The 23,310-nt window shown below is 40.5% G+C and overlaps 1 protein-coding gene across 4 annotated transcripts in view; it reads right to left on the bottom strand.

Annotated features, from left to right (window-relative positions):
* Positions 1-1,108: 1,108 nt before the first annotated feature.
* Positions 1,109-23,310, bottom strand: part of DTX1 (deltex E3 ubiquitin ligase 1) — a 62,176-nt gene continuing 39,974 nt past the window's right edge. For all 4 annotated transcript variants that reach the window (XM_075213694.1, XM_075213712.1, XM_075213703.1 and 1 more), the window contains exons 4-10: positions 9,062-9,123; positions 8,169-8,330; positions 3,706-3,767; positions 2,599-2,757; positions 2,148-2,309; positions 1,973-2,062; positions 1,109-1,750 (exon numbers count right to left, since the gene is read on the bottom strand). In XM_075213694.1, the coding sequence (XP_075069795.1) occupies positions 1,523-1,750; positions 1,973-2,062; positions 2,148-2,309; positions 2,599-2,757; positions 3,706-3,767; positions 8,169-8,330; positions 9,062-9,123 (925 nt within the window). In that variant the 3' untranslated portion in view covers positions 1,109-1,522. The remainder of the gene's footprint in view (positions 1,751-1,972; positions 2,063-2,147; positions 2,310-2,598; positions 2,758-3,705; positions 3,768-8,168; positions 8,331-9,061; positions 9,124-23,310) is intronic.

Here is a 23,310-nt window from a genome sequence, read left to right as displayed (position 1 = left end):
CTCAAACTGAGAAAGATTTGGATGCACTGCATTAGGCATAGATAGAGGAAAACATTTGGGGGGAGGTAGCCATGAATCCGTTATCTGGTAATAGTTACAAAAACAGACGTTTTAGGGAGTATTCGGGGTGATGATCTGAAAAGCAAAGTTACTAGGACTTGCCATAGAAATAGTTGTAGACAGCACTTTAGTCAGTGTAGTTGCCACAGTTGTATGCAGGACTGAAATGGTCATTGAAGTTATTTAGGCAACTGTTGGCGGGCCACATAAAGGAGCCCAGACACATACTTGACATGAGAGAAATTAGAGGGGAGACTTTTTCATTGGAGAATTAATGTCTGAATTCATTGTCCTGACAGTGCAATGGCATCTTACTCTTATCAATACAGTATAATGAACTAATTCATTGCAGAACATATTGCATTGAGAAACTGATCATCTGACTGGTATAGATTTTAGTAGATTTGACACATAACACGATCTTATTAAATAAGCTGCCATGTTTGTCCTTTTTGTTATATTTCAGCCTTTCTACAAATGTTAAATACTCTACAAGTCATAATGCAATGATGCGCTAGGTGTTTGATCAGCTGTAGAGAGCACCAACAGCATTGGAAAAAAAGATAATCAGTAAAAAAGAAAGAATAATCTTAAACTGTAGACATGAACATATATATATATTATGTATCTTACAGAAAAGGTAAACTTGATTTTAATTAAATGAGCTATAACTCTGCTACATTTTAGTTGTTGGTGGCCAAAATCCCTCATAGTGACCTAGCACATTGGTTCATTTAATATTATATATATATATATTAATAATGTTTACTTATGTTTCTTATTGCTCAGTACGCACAGCTTTGTGGCTATTAGCATTGCTGAGAAGGAGAAACCTATACTGATTTGTATAGCACACACAGACCTCACACAACACATACTTTGGTCACGCAGGTGATGAGAGACAGGAGGCTGCTATTGGTCTCTGCTTAGAAGGGGTAGTAAGAGGGAAAGGATGATTTCTGGTGTTAGAGAGGCCAAGGCATTGTGTTTTGCCACAGAGTATCAGATAATGTCAGCCGCTGACATGTATAGTTTTCAAAGTAATGGGTTACTGTAAATTAAGTTTAATCCAAGGAAATTCTGCAAAATCTGGGCATAATATCTGTCTTTTCAACAATCACTTAATGCAAGTTGCTGTATCAAAACTGTTTATCTCCCAATAATATCATGCTTGTAAAGAAACGATTGATCACTGCACTGCCCGTACAGCCTGAGATGCTGCAAAGAGTGCTTCCATGCTCCACTGAACCACTCATGGTGTTGAGCACCTTTGATGCTCTGCAGAAATCTTATTCACATATTTGCCCTTTAAATACATCAAGGCAGTATGGTTGACTTCTCCAGTGCTGGTAGGATTAAATCCACTGGAAAAGCAGGGGGCAGTAACTTGCAGGGCAAAAGTCTCAATGCTCTGCATTGGTTACTGTTGGCCCCATATGTATGAAAGAGTCCAGAACGTTGATTAATAGGGTAGTGGTCGCTCTTCAGTTACCCCCTGCAAAGTAAGTTCAGCTAGCACATTGTCCAGGTAGTTGGGATCAGGATATCCATGGCCCGTAAGGTTGGAACCAAATTCTGTCTTGTGGTGAATCTCATTCCACACCACTGTGTTGGATTCCCCCGTCGTGCTGGAGGTACCAATTGCAAATATCAGGCGCCGATCCCATGCTGCCACCAACAGCCGTAAAACCTGTAAATTAGAGTAGTGTGTGTCATATTTTACACTAAATTCAGCCATGGATAACCTTCTGCCATTGTATGTTTAAACAAAATGTGGCAGAAAAATGGTTAAGCAGATTCTAACAGTTATTTTGTTGATTTAGTGAAGATGCCCCTGTGACACCACCAAGGTGGATATGAGCAGTGGGAAGATCAAGCTACAAGTATTTTTTTTTTTTTTTATAGTTCTCACCTTCCTTCCTTTCTCGTTATCTGGCAAGTAACAGTGACGTGGGAATCCACGAGCTGTGAACTTCCTCCCTGGATTGGGATGCTCAGGTCCCTGGCAATAGAAATAATATTTAACAGTGCCCAGAGACTTTATTACAAATAATTTAATTATTTTTGGACTGTAAACTGGTTTATACCTGCATTCCACTTGGAATATCATACACTATGCGGATAGTCTTATATTCAGGATATCCTGGAAGTGAGTGAGGGATGACGTGGAACTCCATCTTCCCTGGAGGCTGTGTGCCCGTTTTCTCCCCATAAATTGCTTTACAGGTAGGACACTGCATGCTGCCATCCTGGTAAGAGAAAAGATGCAAAATGATAAACGATTAGAATACAGATCTGTAAAAACTCTATTGTTGTAAATCATGCACTAGAAATATTTGCCTACAGCAGTTGCACCTGCTTCTGTACAAACACCCGGCAACCTAGCTTATATGCATGAAAACATAAGTAAAATGCATAAATGTCTGTGTTTATAGCTACTGAGACAGGTCCTAAATGAGCAACGGTGTTCTACTTTCTATGCACAAAAGCAGTGGAATATCTACATACATAAACTACTAGTATTTTGTCCCCACTTACCCTGTTGCCGTTGTTATACATGGCCACCAGGCACAGAACATGGTACATATGGTTGCACTTCCCCAGCTTCCCAACCAGGTCAGGGCGGATCCCTTTGTGACTGAGGACTCCTTCATAACCAGATGCAGTGACCAGTCGTTCCATGCAGATTGTGCAGTCCTAAAAACGCAGAAGAAAATCCCGAAATGGTTACAGGCAATGAGGTAATCGCTTCTCTGACAGTGAGGTCTGTCAATAAGTTTGATTTAACATGGAGCTTTATCCCACAGTAAAGGATATATGGCAGCTACTTACCCGTGTTGTGTAAGTTGTTTTTACCTTTCTACTTATATGGCTTTAAAAACTCAAGACCCCGTAATAGAACAATGATACTAAATATGGACATATAGTCATAGACAGTGAGGGTCATTTTACAAACTGCAACAGTGTAAGATGCTCCTTTATGACACCATATGAACATGCTGTTGTAGGGAAGATATATAGTTTTTGGGACAAGATTATTTAAATGAGATAAGAAGGTAAAGATGGTACATTTACAGGTGTCATTTTTGCCTGCATAATTTACTTCTCTGGACCCGGAGATTGGCGTTCCTACCTGTTCTTATAGTGACACGCACTTTTCAACCTTCCGGTTGGACTTGCGCGAGAGCACATTTCTAGGTGCAATGTAATAAAGCACTTCAAACACATAAAAGTATAATTGAAAAAAGACAGCACCTTGTCCCCTCACGCTCAATAACTTAACATATAAGTAAGGCTACACAGAATTATGCTAGGAGAAAAACAAAAGTTTAAATGAATAAAGGGTGGTCTTAAAGTGGTAGTTGGTTGGATTTTGAAATTACTGTTTCCACAACGAGCTTCTACAATCCTGCCAAACTAGGTGCAGACTGCTTTTACTGGGAAAAACCATGAAATATGCTTGCACCTTGAAATGCACTTAGGAGACAACTAGGCGCACTTGCACACATACAGAAGAACTGTGGTTCCGCACATTTTGTGGTTTGTAAATTACACTTAGTGAATAAATTATTTTCTGCCATGTAGCAATCAGACATATTGTAATCCTGGAACATAGATGTGTACATCCTTTGCTGTTCCACTTACCTCATCTGGCGGGGATTTTACTTTCTGTATATATCTTCGCACTACCTCTTCTGGGTTTTTGCCTAGAGGGTTCAGAGGGATGAGTTTAGTACCTTCATTTTCCATATATAATTCTCATTCAGCTCACTGCATGCTCACTCTATACAAGAAATATATAATTACTTGGCATAGCATGGATCATCTCTAGGAGGAGACGGCGTTCTAGACAGGGGTATTAATTAAAAATACTATCGGGCCCACGCATTAATGCTCACTGCAGCCCGCTGTCTACTGAGTCTGGGAAGGTTATAACAATGAGCACATATGGATACATAAAATTTAATGGCAGAAATGAATCTACAGGTCTATGTAGTCTATACTACATTTTTTTCTTTTTTTAGATCAAAGTCTTAACAAAAGCAATATAATGTCAGATTAATTTTTCAATTACTGTACTGTATGAGTCATCACCACAACTGCTGGGGGACTATTCCATGGACATATCACTCTTTCTGTAAGAAATAACCTCCTTATGTTGCCTTTTAGTCTTCCTCCAATTCCATGGAGTGCCCCATGTTGTAGAAATATATTTTAATAAATACAATTTGCTTTAAATCTCTAGGCATTTTATTTATCCATTCTGGGGTGTCAACCCGGTAACAAATCCTTATATCATCTGTAAAATGATTTGCTTTCCTTTGTAGACCACAAGTAATATCACTCATGAATACATTAAACAAAACATGATCCAGGACCGATCCCCGAGATACTCTACTGGTTACCAGCACTTCACATAAGTTTTTCCAGTTTCTGTATTAATATATTGTAGCATGCATATCAAATGCCTTGCTAAAATCTAAATAAGTTATATCCAGTGATACACCCTGATCTATCTTTTTAATTAGCATGTTAAAAAGTCCACTAGATTTGTCTGACATGATCTTCCAGCAGGAAAAGCATAACGTCATTGGTTTGACATAGTCAACAATTTTATGTTTTATTAAGTGATTACATTAATTTCCTTATGACTGAAATGAGACTCACAGGACTTTAGTTATACTTTTATTCCCCACTTCCTTTTTTTTGTGTGTAGAGGAACTACATATGCTATTTTCCAGTAATTACATAAGTTGGGTAATGGTGCTGCAAGCACTACTCTTAGTTCTTAGTTTCAATGGGATGTATTCCACTTGGACCCATTGACTTATCTACTTTGAATTTTGGGAGTTAAAGTAGTATGTATACTGTACCCTTTTGACTTCTCTCTAGTAAGTACAGAACACTCTTATGTATCTAAATAATGTTTTAAACTTTCTTCTTTTAGCACTTTAGTACATTTTACAGTGTTTCTTTTAAACTCTATTATACCAGCTTTATATGCTTTTTTTATCCTTCTCTGGTTCTGTATATATCTTTTAAATGCATTTACAACAGCTACCACTTCCATTGAGAACTATATTGGTTTTCTTTTCCTTTTGCGAACATATTTGGCACAAAACACAGTTATATTTAATAAAGCATATTTTGGTTAATTCCACTGTTCCAGCACTCCACCTGTCCATCCTGTCAGAGATCTACAGAAATAATTACTCATTTGACTAAAGTCAGTTTTTCTAATACCTAAAACTTTTATTTTTGTGGGCAGCAAGTAAAACAGGATTCACCATCACCAATGGTCACTAGACCTCAAGTTTTCTCTTAGAGTCACATCTCCATTGGTGAGAACTAAAACTAGGATTGTTTCTCAAGCAAAATAATTGCTTGAGAGATTCCTCACATAACCAATCCAGACTGTCAATACTCCTGGCTGATTTAGCAATTAGCAGCTTCCAGTCTACATCAGGCATATTGAAATCACCTTTATTTATGAATGCACCTTTCACTGACATCTCACCGATTCCTCCTATTTATCATCTTCTCCTGGTTGTCTATTACTCTAAGTGGTTCATATTTTAAAAACTTCTCTCTCACCAATTCCTAGAGTTAACCAAATATGTCGCAACCCTAAACTCATCCACCCTTCTTTCCTACTGTGTATTACCTTGAATGACTACAATATGTTCCAGTTAAAATCATACTAATTTTCCTTTATTTGCCACTATTACTACTACACTTTTCATAATCTTCAGGAGGGCAGAAGATTGTAACATTTGTTTGGGCTGACCCCATAACTGGTTTAAATAACCACCAGCACAATGCATCACTCCTCATTAAGGATCTCTCTTCCCTGTTGTCATCACTGACAAATCCAAACCCTTCTCTTTGCACCATTTTTAAATCAATCCTATGAACAAGCACAGATTCTGAAGACATTACCTTACCATGGTCCTTTCCTGTCATACTATCTGCACTGTTCCAAGATCACTGGTAGATAAATCATTAGTACCAACAAGTACAACAACATCTACCTTTTTCACCCTGACTTACTGATTCAACAATCTCTTACCATGTGCCTCCTATCACTCTTACCACGAGCTCCTGCGGGCAGGCATCAAACCTCTCTACTTTCTTCTTGATCAACACCCAACTCCTAGATCAATACATTTTTTCTGTTCTTGCAGCACTTCTGTTTCAGTTGCTTCCTAAAAGAGCTGTTTTATTTTTATATACTATTCACAAGCCAATCATAACAGGAGTATAGCTATTCTTATGCTAAACCAAAACGCAGGTACTGCAAACACTATGCACTGTACATCCCAGGAAAGAACACGAAGGGGCTTATTTATGTTAGAGCACATTTTTGATCTGTAAAGAAGCATCTTTTATCCCCGCTGATCGCATCTATAAGAGAGGTATTTTTGGGTCTATTTATGATCCTTAAGATGCAGGGAAAGGCCCTCCGATAACAGCTGCCCTGTGCTAAGAAAATTACATTTAGTAAATGTAAGCATTCTCATTCTGTCCTCCTGCTGACCTAACAGCACATGTGCCAATAATTTGACCCAAAAAGATCCCTCTACCCATCGCATTTGCGTTACAGTGCCCATAGACTTTAGCTGCTAACGCCATTTTCCTTCATCTACGCATTTTGCAGCTTGTAAATTCACCCCAGTTCACAGTCCCCATAGAAAAGTATGAGGACTGCAGTACTGAGCGTTCGTTTGGTTAAAGCAGGAGATAGCTTCAATATTGTTAACTATAGCATATTGTTAAAAAGTCCCAATACTATTAGTTGCCATAATCATGCAAAACAGCCATTTCCTTGTGATTTAAGGAAAATAAAGGCATAATATATAGACCCCTAAATCTAACTGCAAACATTATTTATATAATATCTGAACTTATTATTTTATCACAGCGATATGAGAGAAGACTCAACTGAACTACACAGCTGGATGAGAAACTTATCCACTAAGGAACAACTGTGAATCATCATCATCATCGTCATCAACTATTATATAGCACCACTAATTCCGCAGCTGTACAGAGAACTCGCATCAGTCCCTGCCCGATTGGAGCACACAGACAGAGAAACACTAAGATCAATTAAATATCAGCCAATTAACCTACTAGTATGTTTTTGGAGTGTTGGAGGAAACCGGAGCACCTGGAGGAAACCCACGCAAACTCAGGGAGAACATACAAACTCCTCACAGATAAGGCCATGGTCGGGAATAAAATTCATGACCCCTGTGGCAGAAGTCCTAACCACTGAGCCACCGTGCTGCCCAATATACCAATCAATATAACAAGTTGTTTAAAAGACACTTAATATAAGCTCAGGGAGGAAGGCTATTGGGGGTAACTTCTCTCACAGAATTTCTTAATTGACTCCATAAAGAATTGAAAAATAAAATAATTCGAACTAGAATTGAGATTACTAAAAATGTTCAACAAAAGATAAAATAAAGGAACTTAACACAGTATCAAATGTTTTTTGCTACATATAACACATTAGTGTTAATCAGCAGTGGGCAGAAGCTTTTAGATGGGCTATTCATACAGTTATAGGTTAAAACAAGTTTTTTAAAGCTGTATTTCAAAAGGAAGAAACCTCTAAGTTTTGGCAGTTAAAATGGTATTCTTTTTATGTGTATGAATATGTCTCTGAAGATGTAATCTGCCAAAGCGCAATTGATGCTGACTGCCACATCTGCTAGACAAGTCATGAAACTGTCTATTAGTACAGAGTAGTCTGATGTGGTTTCAGCTTATGGCACATTTTGGAAATTGAAATCTAACAACCAAGTGAAACATAGTATTATGGTTTAGAAGATATGTTTTCCCTTCTGTACAGTTCTTATGGCATTTCTACTAGCAGGGTAGAGAATGGTAGTGGGAGTGTTTATAGTATATTGGAATTAATACTCCATGTCCTTTAGCCGGACTTTAATATGGACAGTGCACTCATCGCCAATCCCTGTCAACAGGTACATTTTATATTTTGATTTGAACTGTCTATATATATCTTTTTGGCCAATATGCACAACATTTCTCAATTAAACTCCCGGCAACATTTTTTGCCATTTTAATTTTTCCCATACTTTTCTTCAGATGCTTTTTCTTGGTTTTTCGACATATGCCGCTGATGCCGCTGACCGGTTTGATATCCTCTTTGCTGACAGGAGGAGGGTGCAGTATAGGTTTAGGAGCTCTAGTTAGGCAAACAGGCAATCCAGCCGCGCACATCAGAATACCAGTCATACCTGGGAGAAGAAGAAAGGGGTTATTTATGTACAATATAAGTGCACACTGCAATCCCATTCATTATTCTATATTCTTATTAACGACTAATCCTACATGGCAGTTTCCTTCTGATCAGAAATGTTTGTTACACGTTATCACTAGAGCTAAAAATACCAGTATGGCACTGCATTATGCACCAGGATTAAAAACTTACCATGACATGGTAAATCTTGTTTGGATTTACATACTTTACATGGCTTCTGCTAAAAGGCTTTGCAGAGATAGTAATCTAACCAATCACATTAGGCTGATTACTATCGCGTGCAGGTTAGTCCACATTTTAACTTATTTCACAACCTCTGGTTTGATGGAACAAGACAATAAAATTACATATTTTCTTTTCATTTAATATCTTGACTTTGCAAAGTGTTTTAAAAATATTTACTACTAGCTCCTTCCCACCTACAGATGCTAACCATATATTGACAGGTCATTGAATCTCATACTGAGGTCTAGATAATTATTACTTTTCACAAGATATTAAACAACAATGCATCTTTTAACCAAGACATCACTGGACCAAGGTTTTCATGTGATTACAATTTATATTCCATAATTTTCCCCTAATGCCATAGTATTATAACATCTTTTATTATTTTTTGGTTTGGATGTTAGAAATCCCAACCTGTTTCCCGCACTGGGCCCATTGTTTCTAAGCTGCCACAATTCATGCAGCCTGTATGTTACTCACCGGCCAGTGCTGGGTGTACAGGGCCTGTTCCATTTAGGTTCTTCACAGGGAGAGCCGGCACACTGAAGGAAGAGACATAAGAAGATCAGGGTTGCTGCATCAAAAAAACAGTCTCTACAAAATGAAAAACACTCCAGGGGGTAAATGTATCAAGCTGAGAGTTTACGGCAGGTTTGAAAAGTGGTGATGTTGCCTATAGCAACCAATCAGATTCTAGCTGTCATTTATTTAGTGCATTCTAAAAAATGATAGGTAGACTCTGATTGGTTGCTATAGGCAACATCTCCACTTTTTAAATAAACCCCCTGGAAACTAGCAGCTTGATACATTTACAATCGGGTTTCTTTGAGCAGATGATTACGTGTCCATAAGACCTGAAATTGGTTTCTCTGCAGGTAACTTCCAATGTTACATAATTTAAGTATTAAACAATAATTAAGAGTAACTCTGTAATATACATCACCGACTGCCCCCTAGTACTGCAAATCACTTCAATGCAACACTGTGCCGTCCGGTTCAAATTCATTTGAAGACACACACGCACACACACGTTAAGTGCAAACTTGTGAATCTGCTTTGACTCACCTCACATGTAATGTAATCTTCATGCTGGTCTAGCTGTGTAAATGTATAGACAGGTGATACTTGCTGCATATGTTAAAGATCTGGAGACGTCTAGAAAAGTCTGAGCTGGATATATACCTGTGTGTGATCGTCTCACCCCCCCTTTAATGTGACATCACACAATGCGTAAAGCCAGCTTCCTGACAAAGACACCACCTGCTCACTCCATTGATAAACAAGGATTATGAGAGATTAAGGACTCAATGCTGGATCCTAGACACGTAAGGGATACACACAGCTATTTATATACACACACGTATGAACTACATCTAGGGTCAGAAGTCAAGCAACAATTTTCAGAGTATTCTTGACAGGAATACATAAAATGCTACTTACTGAATTACAGTGACTGCTTGTCCTACGGGGTCTGTAAACGAGAATTGATATCACTCCTGACATTGTCCCAGACATTGTAATGTATGTTGAAATCATCAAAGGAATCAATCTGCTGTACACAATGCATTGCTAATGGCAACTATAATACCTGACTGTTAAACATCAAGAACAACAATTTGTGTTTGTGTTATACACACGCGCTGCACTCTAACTGCATCCTCAGCATGACCTAAAACTATCAGACTTGATCGGAAATTAATGTCATTGTATTTTAAACACTTATCTTTAAGGCACGAGGGTCATTTAAGAGCCACCAGCACAGCACAAGAGGCCGCAAGTGTCATTCTCACATCAAAAAATTGTATATACTCACAACTCTCATATTTTTAAAGGAGGGAGCATATATGTTTAGTAAAATGCACTGCAGAGCCAGCATGTTAATTGATGTACATGGGAGGAAGGTGCTTTTCTCACCACTGTGAGGCATGTGAATTGATGCCCCATAATATGTATTTGAGATTTTGATATGTGGGTGATAAAAGAGCAAGTGAAGCCATTATATGACAATATTATGGTTTGGGTGTGCCTGCTCAATTGCAATTTCTCCGAATATATAATTGAAAAGAAGTTAACACAACCTAAAGGGTACAAACATAGCATATTTCTACACAACAGCCATTTGCTGATTTAAGATATTGACAAACACACTTAAACAGTGAATGTGGCAAGTGCTAAGGTTTGGGCACCCGATCAGTCAGTATTTATCTGTAGTTTTGCCAAGAACATCTGTCCAGTTTAAGAGCAGTTTTCTTCAAATAGTTTTCTAGGTATTTTAAATCTTGCCTCGACTTCCATTTCTTAAGGATGTTTCTTACAGTGTAAGCGTCCAGCTGGAAGTGTTTAGATTGTCAGCAGTTCCTGCAGTCAGCTGGTTAGAGGAACCCATGATTGTTGAGAGTAGGGACATAATCCTAAGAGGTTAGAAGGGTCAGAGTACTTATTAAACTTTGAAATTGCCTTAATTAATTCAATTCCACAACTAAGCCTCGATATGATTAGAAAACAGCCTCGTTTTAGTATGTTAATTCCGGGTTCGCTGCCTCACGATCTCAGCATTGGAACAGTAGGGTATAAAGAGGCAAAGAGGGAGGATACACAAATCTTGCCTTGAATAAGACTCCAGGAGGAGTAGAAACGCGTTGGCGGACAGATCTAGACGGTTCCGGATTGTGGCTGGTCATATCAACAAAAGGAAAGATACCTTAATTAATGGGTTTTTATGATCATGTATTATGAATGTTTTTATTCCTTGTTCAATATCATTTTTAATTAAAGAGGTAATGCACTAGGGGCGTGGCCTGGTGAGAAATGGAGTAGGTCGCGTGTGTCTGAGCTCCTCAGCCCAAATATCCGAACTAAATATCCTCCAGTGTTGACAGCTGAGTTTAACTTACCTGGCCCTCTGTCAGTGTCGGAGGTGTCTGCAACGGAGAGTGTGGCATCTGGCTGGTCCACTGAGGAGTGGGGAAGTAGCGGGCATCAGGAGGCTGGTGGTGAAGGAGACATACTGAAGCGGGTATTCCTGCCATTGTACGCCCCGCGGCGCCATCTTGGGAAGGAGCATGTCAGGAGAGAGGGCTTGTGTATGACTCCATGCTGCTGCAGTTGTGAGTGCCTGAAATTTGCTAAGTACTAGAGCCTGCTGGTGAGGGAGTACGGAGTGCATGATTTGATGAAGTGGAGAGAGTACAGTGGGCTGCTAATTCCTGAATATATACACTTCGGTTGACCCAGTAATCTGTATACAGCCCTATACTACACCCATTGCTATTCATAAGAGGGGTGTCATTATGGGTAAACACTCTACAAATGTTCCTGCGGCTAGCAGGCTGGAAAAGTATGCACGTTCTAACTCTGCTACAGTTGCGGGAGGAGCTCCTGCGTCTGAAGTGCAGGCACCCCAGTCTCCCAAAGATGCAGAGACGCCTGCTGATTCTACTCTTCAGGAAGTCCTGAAAGCCATTGCTGCATCTGAAAAGAAGGTAATGGATAAAATTGGAGAGGTGCAGGTTGATCTGTCATTGATGTGGCAGGATTTTCAAAAGATCCGTGAGCGTGTCGGAGACAGAGGCACGCATCTCCATATTAGAGGATACTACAGTTCCTTTGCCACAGAAAGTTGCTGGACTGGAAGCTCAGATGGTGTCGGTTAGACAAAAAATGTCAGATATGGAGGGCAGCCTCAGTCGCAGTAATGTTCGGCTGGTGGGTCTCCCTGAAAAGGCAGAAGGTGACGCCCCGGAGACATTTCTGGAGAATTGGATGATCCAGGCATTCGGTAAAGAGGAGTTTACGGCCCAGTTTGCGGTGGAGAGGGCGCATCGGATTCCAGTTCAGAGGCCGCCTCCGGGTGCGCAACCGTGCACATTTATTGCTAAAATGCTACACTATAAAGACCGGGATGCTATTGTACGCCTGGCCCGGACCAAGGGCCCCTTAATGTATCAAAATCAAAGAGTGGCTGTATTTCCTGACTTCTCGTGGATGTACAAAAGAGCAGAGCTCAGTTTATACAGGTGAGGCGTCGCCTTCGTGAGATGCAGTTGCCGTATGCTATGCTTTTCCCGGGCTCGATTGCATGTGGTTGCAGATGGGACCACTCATTTCTTTGGATCTCCGTCAGAGGCGACTATCTGGTTGGATAGGAGAGCTCCTGGAGGCCCCCGTCCGGATTGAAGATACCTTTGGTGACGTATTGATCTCCTGGACTGAAATGATGATGTTAGAATTTGTATGTCCCAGATAGTTAAATTGTCTGAGGCGCGCTCCAAGAACTGAGATGGCGCTATTAAAGACTGTGTGCCTTTGATAGTTATAATGTTGGAAACTTGCTTCGTTAATGTATATCACCTGATTTATGTTTATATATAACTAAAATGCTGTGATTAATACTGTAGGTATTTGGTTGCTTATGATAAGGTTACCTATAAGGTGATATGATTTGAAACTGTTGGATCTTATGGTTGGTGCTAATTGATTGGTTGGGTATGGAGGAATAGAGGAGTAATAGGGTGAATTTGTGGGCTGGGGAGCTCCCCTTGCTTCAAGGGTTGCGGTCTCCCTCTCCTTTTTTTCAGTGCATACGTGTATTTCCATAATTGTGCGGGGATAGGTGTGTGCGCTGTTTAGGGGGATGTGGGATAGTCATAAGGGGATCCAGGTATGTCTAAGTTGGGGGTGGATATACGGTGAGGGGGGTTGGTTAAATAGGGTAGGGAGGGGTAGGGTTTCTCAATACAGTGATAGGTGTGGTACTTTATCTTTATGCAAATACTTCTGGAAGATGAGATTGACTATTTTGTGTCTGCCTGGGCTGGAGGGGGTTGATCTTTATGTGGAAATGTCTCATGTGTATTCCTTTGTGTTATGGCGACTGGGAAGATGAATAGGGGGTCTATTAAAATCCTGACTTGGAATGTTCGTGGCCTAAATGATAAAATTAAACGGTCTTTGGTCATATCCCAAATGAAAAAGTATGAGGCAGATGTTATATGTTTAACTGAAACCCATTTAGTGGGAGGTAAAGTGTTGGCCCTTAAGAAACCGTGGGTTTGGTGGATGTGTGGCGTCTGAGGCATCCGACAGAGGTTTGTTTCTCCTGTTTTTCCACTTCATATAATGCTTTCTCCCGAATTGATCTAGGACTTGTATCGAGAGAACTACTGCCCGCTGTCTCTTATGTTGCATATTTGCCAAGGGGGATTTCAGATCATTCTCCATTGATATTAACAGTTGAACTTAATGTTTCTCGAGGTCAAGCATTCTGGAGGCTTAACCCCTTTTGGTTGACATTATTACAGGATGGAAATACTTTAGAATCCCAATGGGAAGAGTACTTTGCTACTAATGTGGACACAGCAGCTCTGCCTCTCGTCTGGGATTCATTTAAGGCTTTTTTAAGAGGCTCCTTAATTAGAAGCATTAACTGTTTCAAGAGAGAGTCTAGGTTGAAAGGTGATAGATTGGAAAAAGAGGTTGTGAGGTTGGAGGAAGTATATCTCTTCTCCCGCGAGGCTTCTGATAGGATGGCTTGGTTAACAGTACAGAGAGAATGGTCGGATTATTTGCTAGATAAATTAAGGCGTAAGTTGCTATTTGCTAGGCACACTCAATACTTTAAAGCGGATAAGTGTGGTAGGTTTTTAGCTTATCTAGCTAGGTCTGAAAGGGCGGCGGCTGTAGTGGCGGGGATTACTGATACTTTGAGTGTTGTGCATACCTTGACTGAAGAGATTAGTGATGTTTTCTATATATATTTCAAAGATGCTTATGTGTCAAGAGCTGAGTACTCAGATTTTGATTTAGACACGTATCTGGCGGCTGTTTTCATACCCGAATTGAGCATAGATGGTAGAGAAAGTTTGGACCTGTCAATTTCTGATGAGGAGATTGTAGCTGCGATATCCTCGTTTCCAAATGGCAGGGCTCCTGGCATAGATGGGATGCCCATAGAGTTGTATAAGAAACATCTGGGGTTCTTTGTGCCTCGCTTGAAAGACATGTTTACAAGCTTTAGAGATCAGGGGGGGGGGGGGGGGGGGTGTTTCCATCTATGTCTGAAGCCCTTATAGTTCTTATCCCTAAAACGGGAAAGGATCCCTTGCTTCCAGAATCATACAGACCGATATCGTTACTGGCAACGGATATTAAGATTTTAGCAAAAATTTTGGCGACACGGTTGAACCGGGTGATCAGTGAGATAGTGCATACTGATCAAACTGGCTTTATGCCGGGAAAATCTACGGCTATAAATCTGCGTAGGCTTTTTTGTCATTTGCAGTTGCCCCATCCTGCGGAGGAGGAGGCGGTGGTGGTGTCTTTAGATGCTGCTAGGGCCTTTGACTCTGTGGAGTGGAGGTACCTGTGGGCGGTGCTGTTGAAATTTGGGTTTGGACCATTTTTTATTCAGTGGATCAGACTTTTGTACTCTTGCCCTACAGCTAGAGTCTGTGTAAATGGCTTTGTGTCCCGTCAGTTTGTTATGGGCAGAGGTACCAGACAGGGATGCCCTCTGTCCCCTGCTCTGTTTGCCATGGCCATAGAGCCATTGGCATGTGTGGTAAGAATGCAGTCAGATATTACTGGGTTAAGGATGGGGTGCAGGACGGACAAGATTGCCCTTTATGCAGATGATATGCTGCTTCTTTTGTCATATCCTGATAAATCGTTGCCAAACTTACTTCATGTGGTCTCGGTGTTCGGTAGATACTTGGGACTTTTGATTAACTGGGATAAATCTAGTGTAACCCCGATTAGGAGAACCTGCCCTATGGGCCAAGTTTTGCAGACTCCTCTTAAATGGACTCCGGTTTTTAAATATCTTGGTATCTGGATTTCTAGTGATATGGGTCAATATATTCAGCGTAATGCCCAGCCTCAGATTGATTATCTTAAGAGCTGGATTGGGGTGTGGAAGCAGCTGCCATTGTCGGTCACAGGTAGAATTAATCTGGTCAAAATGATAATTCAACCAAAGGTTTTGTATGTTTTGCAGCAGTCGCCGGTCTATATCCCCCATGTACACTCCGTTACATTGAACGTCTCATGGCTTCTTTGGTGTGGGCAGGCAAGAGAGCAAGAGTTAAGCTTACTACTTTATATCGTTCTCGAGGGTCGGGGGGCTTGGCTTTGCCGAATCTACGGCTTTACTATTTTGCCTCCCAGTTAAAACATATTGAGGTATGGTTTAGGTCGAGGCTGGGTCTAGACTTGCATGATTTTTTGGTCTCTGTGACAGGATCTAGTCATACACGTGTACAGTTTCTTCTGGCCGGAAGAAAAGTTGGGAGGGACCCCTCTTTATTAATACAGGCCATGAAGGTTTGGAGATTGTCATCCCAGATTGGAGGTGGATTGGATCTGGATCCGTGCACTCCACTATGGGATAATTTGGATTTTGGAGAACTGACTAAGATGGAGGGAGCTGGAGCTTGGCGAAACTACAATATAACACATATTGGACAACTGTATGAAAATGGTATATTATATTCATTTGAGCAACTTCAGAGATTACATGAACTACCTAGGGGGTACTTTTATAGATATTTGCAGTTAAGACATGCTCTGGCCTCGCAGTTTCGGGGAGCTATCCCAAGCTTTAGTGCAGATTCCTTAAGGGTGCAACTGTCAAGGTTGGGCCAAAAGCGGAAAATTTCATTTTTGTATTCAATATTGGTGGAAGGATCTGGTGAAGGGGGCTTGCCGGAGCTGCGATGCAGGTGGGAGGGTGATCTGGGGCGTCTTAGTGATAAGGCATGGGATATAGTGATATGTAGCCCAAAGGAGGTCACTGCATCAACAAGATTTCGCCAAGTTCAGTTTTTTCTGTTACACAGAGCGTATATCACCCCTCTTCGGCTTTCTAAGTTCAGTGGTGGTCAGAAGGTGTTGTGTCCCAAGTGTAGGAGTGAGAAAGGGGACTTTTGGCATATGCTCTGGGAGTGTCCATTGGTTTCATCCTTTTGGGGAGAGGTGGAGGATTGTATTAAAAGATTGGAGGTGGGAGTGGTAGCCTTGACTCCAAAACTCTGTATATTCGGTTTAGGCTTGAACAAAAAAACCTGTAGACTTATTAGATTGCTTATCAACACGTTGCTTATGTTGGCAAAGGTAGTGATAGCTAGGAAGTGGATGGCACCAGAAGGTCCGACTTTGAATAGCTGGATCGACCTTGTTAATGATACAGTCGGCCATGAAAGGTTCATGTATACCAGCAGGAACCTAGTGGATAAGTATGAAAGAATATGGTATAGGTGGAGGATATCCCCTTATGTCACGGAGGGATTGAGGGAGGTGGAGCTCTCCTAATATAAAGCTCGGGGCAGACATCCAGCCGCCTATTATGTTATTAAGGTCAACGATTGTATTTTGTATTATCAAAGTTGTACCATTATCTCATTATATCTTGAAAATATGCATATCTTTGCTTGGAAATGTGAATGTCAATGTTTTTTGCTTTTTCTGATTGCATGGTGTATGAATACTTGTCAATACTTGTATCACTGTATGGGGTATAGTTGGGGGATTAGCCTAATGTTTTGGGCTTTTTTGTTGTTTAAATGTTAAGAAAAGGAAAAAAAAAAAAATGCAATAAAGTTTTACCTGATTTAAAAAAAAGAGGTAATGCACTAGAGTTTTCTTTCCATTTTTCATGGTACTGATGCGAATGGACATCATTTATATCTATCATCCACGTGGAGGATAAAGTGTGAGACATATGTGAAAGAAGGCATTTTGTAAGCATATAGACTGGAAGGGAGAAAGAGGTACAAGACACATAATTGATGAACTATTAACCCTTCTTCACTGGTGGTAATTGAAAATCCTTTACCATCATTGGGATATTTCTGTGATTCTCCATTGTGGTGGAAGTCAAAAGATTTTATGAACATATTACACTACAAGTTAACCCGTGCATGATACTCATGCATTCTAGTCAAATTAAGCTACTTAAAGTGTTAAAAAGGTTCTTGTCATGCATTTGGGGCTAGGCCAGGCCTCCTCAGGGGAAGAGCGTTACTTCCCGACATAAGCGCCCTTTTTTAACGTGGTTTTGTCCACGTCACCACCTCATCATTCTTCTCCATCACCTCATCCTTCATTTTCATCGCCACATCCTTAATCTCCCTCGTCTTACTGTTCTAAAACCTCTCGATACACAACGTTTCTGATAAACACCTTATCGCTGTGCTCAATCAGTCTTCCTTGAAGGGCAGTATTCATAACCTGCACTTTCACATCACTGCTTCTCCGTACTCGTGAAAATGCGACATACAATTGTCCATGACCAAACACAGGCTCTGGTAAATAAATACCCACACGGTCAAGAGTTTGAGCCCTCAACTGGTAAATTTAGCCTTTACTACCCCTCCCACGGGGGGAAGAGGGGGATAATGGAAGTTAACTGACTTCACTAATATAATTATTTTGTCAAATAATGTCAGTATACCAAATTTCAGGTCAATTGGATGACCCCTTTCTGAGAAAATAGTTTTTTCCACACACACACACACTAACACACGCCGCTAAGCTTATATATATTAGATATTATGCATTTTTGTATTTTATATCTTACATGTGAATTGTTCTAATTGGGGGAATGCAAGAGAATATTTCCTCCACCATCTATGTATACATCCGTGAGTGCCAATGTACGTATAAACTTTATAAAATACTTTACATTTTGGATTAAGTGGAATCCTATATATACGGATTAGGCAGCTCGGGAGGAGCGCTTTAATTATACTACATTTTCACTTTGTGTTAATGTAAGGCCTAATGAATATATCAAATCTAAAATGTCCTAATGAATCAACTAGAATGGTGCCCAAACTTTTGCATATGCCACATTCACTGGTTTATTTTTTTCAATCTGGTAAATTCAGCAAATAAATAGTAATTGTGCATTAAAATTAGAGATGGTCACTGACCCCCGTGTTTTGGTTTTGGATTCGGTTTTGGATCTGGATTACCGTCGTGTTTTGGTTTTGGTTTTGCAAAACTGCCATTGCGTGTTTTGGTTTTGGTTTTGGTTTTGTTTGGTTTTGTTTTGCTATTTTTTTGGAAAATCCATGTTTTTGGGCCTAAATTAACCCAATTTAGTGCTCCAACTGTTTTAGAGACAAGTAATCTAATTGTTGAGGTAATAAATCATCCAAAAAAACAGTTTAATTCTCCGTTGGTAGGCCTATTCTACACACAAAACAGATTGTCTTCCTCTCCATCTATGCATATTGGCAATGCAGCCATCGTCTTTGAATGTATATTACACCCTACACTTATAGTTAAATATGTAAAGAAATGGAAAAAGCCAGTTTGGTTTCTGTCTCTCAAGGGCCCCCTCCACTTGTATAAAATACCAAAAAATTCAGCCATTATAGACTGTACAATATTAATTGACATGGAGAAAGCCAGTTTGGTTTCTGTCTCTCTAGGCCCCCCTCCACTTGTATAAAATACTAAAAAATTCAGCCATTATAGACTGTACAATATTAATTGACATGGAGAAAGACAGTTTGGTTTCTGTCTCTCTAGGCCCCCCTCCACTTGTATAAAATACAAAAAAATCCAGCCGTTATAGACTGTACAATATTAATTGACATGGAGAAAGCCAGTTTGGTTTCTGTCTCTCTAGGCCCCCCTCCACTTGTATAAAATACTAATAAATTCAGCCGTTATATACTGTACAATATAAATTGAAATGGACAAAGGCAGTTTGGTATCTGTCTGCATCAGATCCTCTCTCCACTAGGAGTAAAATAGAAAACTATTCAGCCGTTATATAATCTAGAATATAAATAGAAATTGAGAAAAGCAATTTGGTATCTGTCTGCATCATAATCATCAACATCATCATTAGCGCCCCCGTCGCCTACACAAATCTCCCCCTCATCCTCTTCTAATTCCAAAGTGGCATCCTCAATTTGGGTATCACCGGCTACACTCTGGCTATTAAGGCACACATCAGCAGAATGCTCACGATTAGACATCCCACTGTTGGATGGACTCTCCACAGGGATTGTTGTCATTTGTGAATCAGAGCAAATATTCTCCTGTAATGCCTCACTGTTATCTTGCAGCTCGGCTTTGACGCGTAACAGTAGTTGTGCACCAATTGTAGGCTGGGTAACTTTTTGGGATCTGCCACTAATAGCCAAAGGTGAAGGCCTCATTCTCTCTTTGCCACTGCGTGTGTAGAATGGCATGCTTGCAATTTTTTTTTCATCGTCACTTAACTTTTGCTCAGTTACACTTCTTTTTCGCTTCAATACAGTAAATTTTTTTTTGTTTTTTGTTTTTTGCACTAATTTGAAAACACTCTGTTGTTTGACATCGCCTTGGCCAGATGACGTACTGGGAACACTAACATCAGGACTGGTGACAGAACCTGGTTGCTCATTCAGATCATATGTGGACTGCTTTGAATCCATTCTGAGCGCAAACCACTGGGGAGTGCTAAAAATTATTTAGTAGATACTGCTGAAAGATATGACTTTTGACAGCCAGAAATATTAATGCACAATTAGGGAGGACACCCCAAAAACACTGAGGAGTGCTAAAAATTATTTAGTAGATACTGCTGACAGATATGACTTTTGACAGCCAGAAATATTAATGCACAATTAGGGAGGACACCCCAAAAACACTGAGGAGTGCTAAAAATTATTTAGTAGATACTGCTGACAGATATGACTTTTGACAGCCAGAAATATTAATGCACAATTAGGGAGGACACCCCAAAAACACTGAGGAGTGCTAAAAATTATTTAGTAGATACTGCTGACAGATATGACTTTTGACAGCCAGAAATATTAATGCACAATTAGGGAGGACACCCCAAAAACACTGAGGAGTGCTAAAAATTATTTAGTAGATACTGCTGACAGATATGACTTTTGACAGCCAGAAATATTAATGCACAATTAGGGAGGACACCCCAAAAACACTGAGGAGTGCTAAAAATTATTTAGTAGATACTGCTGACAGATATGACTTTTGACAGCCAGAAATATTAATGCACAATTAGGGAGGACACCCCAAAAACACTGAGGAGTGCTAAAAATTATTTAGTAGATACTGCTGACAGATATGACTTTTGACAGCCAGAAATATTAATGCACAATTAGGGAGGACACCCCAAAAGCACTGAGGTGTGCTACAAATTATTTAGTAGATACTGCTGACAGATATGACTTTTGACAGCCAGAAATATTAATGCACAATTAGGGAGGACACCCCAAAAGCACTGAGGAGTGCTACAAATTATTTAGTAGATACTGCTGATAGATATGACTTTTGACAGCCAGAAATATTAATGCACAATTAGGGAGGACACCCCAAAAGCACTGAGGTGTGCTACAAATTATTTAGTAGATACTGCTGACAGATATGACTTTTGACAGCCAGAAATATTAATGCACAATTATGGGGGACACCCCAAAAGCGCTGGGGAGTGCCAAATATGAAGAAAAAATAATAAACCTCTATCCTCCTCTCTGCACTAGCGATTTTGGTTAGAGCAATTGCAAGAACAATATTGTATTCTCTGTCCCTGCTCTAATTAGCCTATGACTACACCCTGCTCTCTCCCTCTGTCAAATGGCGATGGATTGCTGTGGAGGCGTGTATTTATAAAGTTGAAGTATCGCGAGAACCGAGTCCCGACAACGTCACAATGACGTTCGGCCTCGATTTGGATTCGGAATGGGCGGGAGAGTACCGAGCTGCTCAGCTCGGTACTCGGATACCCAAAGTTCGGGTGGGTTCGGTTCTCGGAGAACCGGACCCGCCCATCTCTAATTAAAATGCATAGAAATATTATCTAAACTCATGTTCAAGTGTGTGCACTGCAGAGGTTGTGCAACATGCAGTCTGTCCAGAGGTGCACACACTTTTGCGCACAACTGTAATGCTGCACACGTGAAGAATACATTTAGGTACAAGGGGTGGGTAAGAAAATGTATTACCTTTATTGCAAGTGGCTGAAACCATATAGGAGCAAATTAAAATGCTGTGCATGGGGAACTATTGCAAAACAAAGAACACCTCTAACCATTTACAAATAAACATATTTACTATCTTTCTATGATACTGTAATATCAAGCAATTTTGATAACATACACCACAATCACATAGTTGCCTAGTCTCCCGGAATGTCCAGGGATTCATGAATTTCTAGTTCTCCCGAATTCTATGGGAGAACAGTGCTTTCTCCCGCATCCCTAGTGAAGTGGGTGGGACTTAATGCTGCGATTCACAGCAAATCAGGTAATCCTGGCTCTTCCCCTGCGAATCATGGCATTTGGGTGTGGAGCCTCGATGATGTTATTCAAGCGTTGACACTTCCCGCACTCGGCACCCAGATCTCCTGCAGGGGAGATCCTTAAAGTTGGCAAGTCTGCACAATTATTCTACAAATTATACTGTTGTAGCCTATCCTGACAACAAAGCTGACATAGAATTGGTTAATAATACCCGTGTTAAACTAACAGATCCTGGTCTTGTAACATAATGCACACATTATCTCCTGCGGATAATAAAGCATTTACAGTACAGTAATATATTGTATCTGTTTTATGTCACTGAAAATCTGTGCTGCTCTTATACCATAATCAATAATAAAGGGAACATCTGGATCTCATAATGTTATAACTTAAGAATTCTTACCTGAAACAATAGAGGAATAAACTTAAGCACATGGGGAATTGGTATAACAAAGCAAACATACATACCCCCACCTACTCCCCTTGCAGTAGCAGCACATGTTCCCACAAATTATGCCTTACCAGGAAACAGTCTCACTCACAAATTCAATTTGTGGCTGTATTAGTTAAAGATGTTCAGGCAGGGTTATTTGGATATTTATTTTTCAAACAACTACACTGGTACTACACTGGGTTATGTAATGTTATGTAATGTTCTGTGTCCTGCTGCATATGTGGCCAATAGTATATTTTATTATTATTATTAATATTTATTTATAAGGCGCCACAAGGCATCCGCAGCGCCGTACAGAGACAAACAAAATCACAATACAATGGGAGACAGCACAGTACAGTAAACACAGCAACTCAGTACGCTCAATGCACAGCTAGAGAGGGCGGGGAAAGGGGAGGGAGGATCCGCAAACGACGGGGCCCAAGAAGGAGGGCGCGGAAGACAGGGAGACCCCCAGAGGGGTGGAGGGAGCGAGAGTGGACGTGGGGTGGAGGACCCTCGAGGAGGAGGGCTAAGTAGCTGGAGAGCAGAGTTAGAAGTGGTGGAAACAGGAGGAGAGATGGCCCTGCTCAGAGGAGCGTACAATCTAAGGATTGTATCTGTTCTATGTCCATTATTTCAGTCCATTAGGTGTCTCATTTCTTCATGTAACTCACTGTATACCATGATGTGCAATATCTGGGGTAACAGGGCCGTCTTTCCGACTGGACATGATGGGCAGGTGCCCAGGGGCCCAGCGGACAGGGGGACCCGAGGCGGAGCTCCTATTAAAAAAAAAAAAAAATGACCGTTTGCGGTCATAGTTCAGGTCAGGTGGCGATTTTGGCTCTCTCCCTAGTCCCCTCTTTCGTGCTGCGCTCGCAGTGAATGTAGGGCGTGATGATGTCACAGCACGGAGGAGCGCAGAACAGCGACAAAGAAGAGAAGAGGATCGGACTCGAAGAACAGGGCGATTGAAAGGTAAGTTAAAGGGTATTTGAAAAAAAAAAGTGATATATATGGGCACCGGAGCA

The sequence above is a fragment of the Mixophyes fleayi genome, chromosome 1 (assembly GCF_038048845.1).
Source record: "Mixophyes fleayi isolate aMixFle1 chromosome 1, aMixFle1.hap1, whole genome shotgun sequence".
NCBI classification, from domain to species: Eukaryota; Metazoa; Chordata; class Amphibia; order Anura; family Limnodynastidae; genus Mixophyes; species Mixophyes fleayi.
This window is presented reverse-complemented; position numbering and strand designations above follow the sequence as displayed.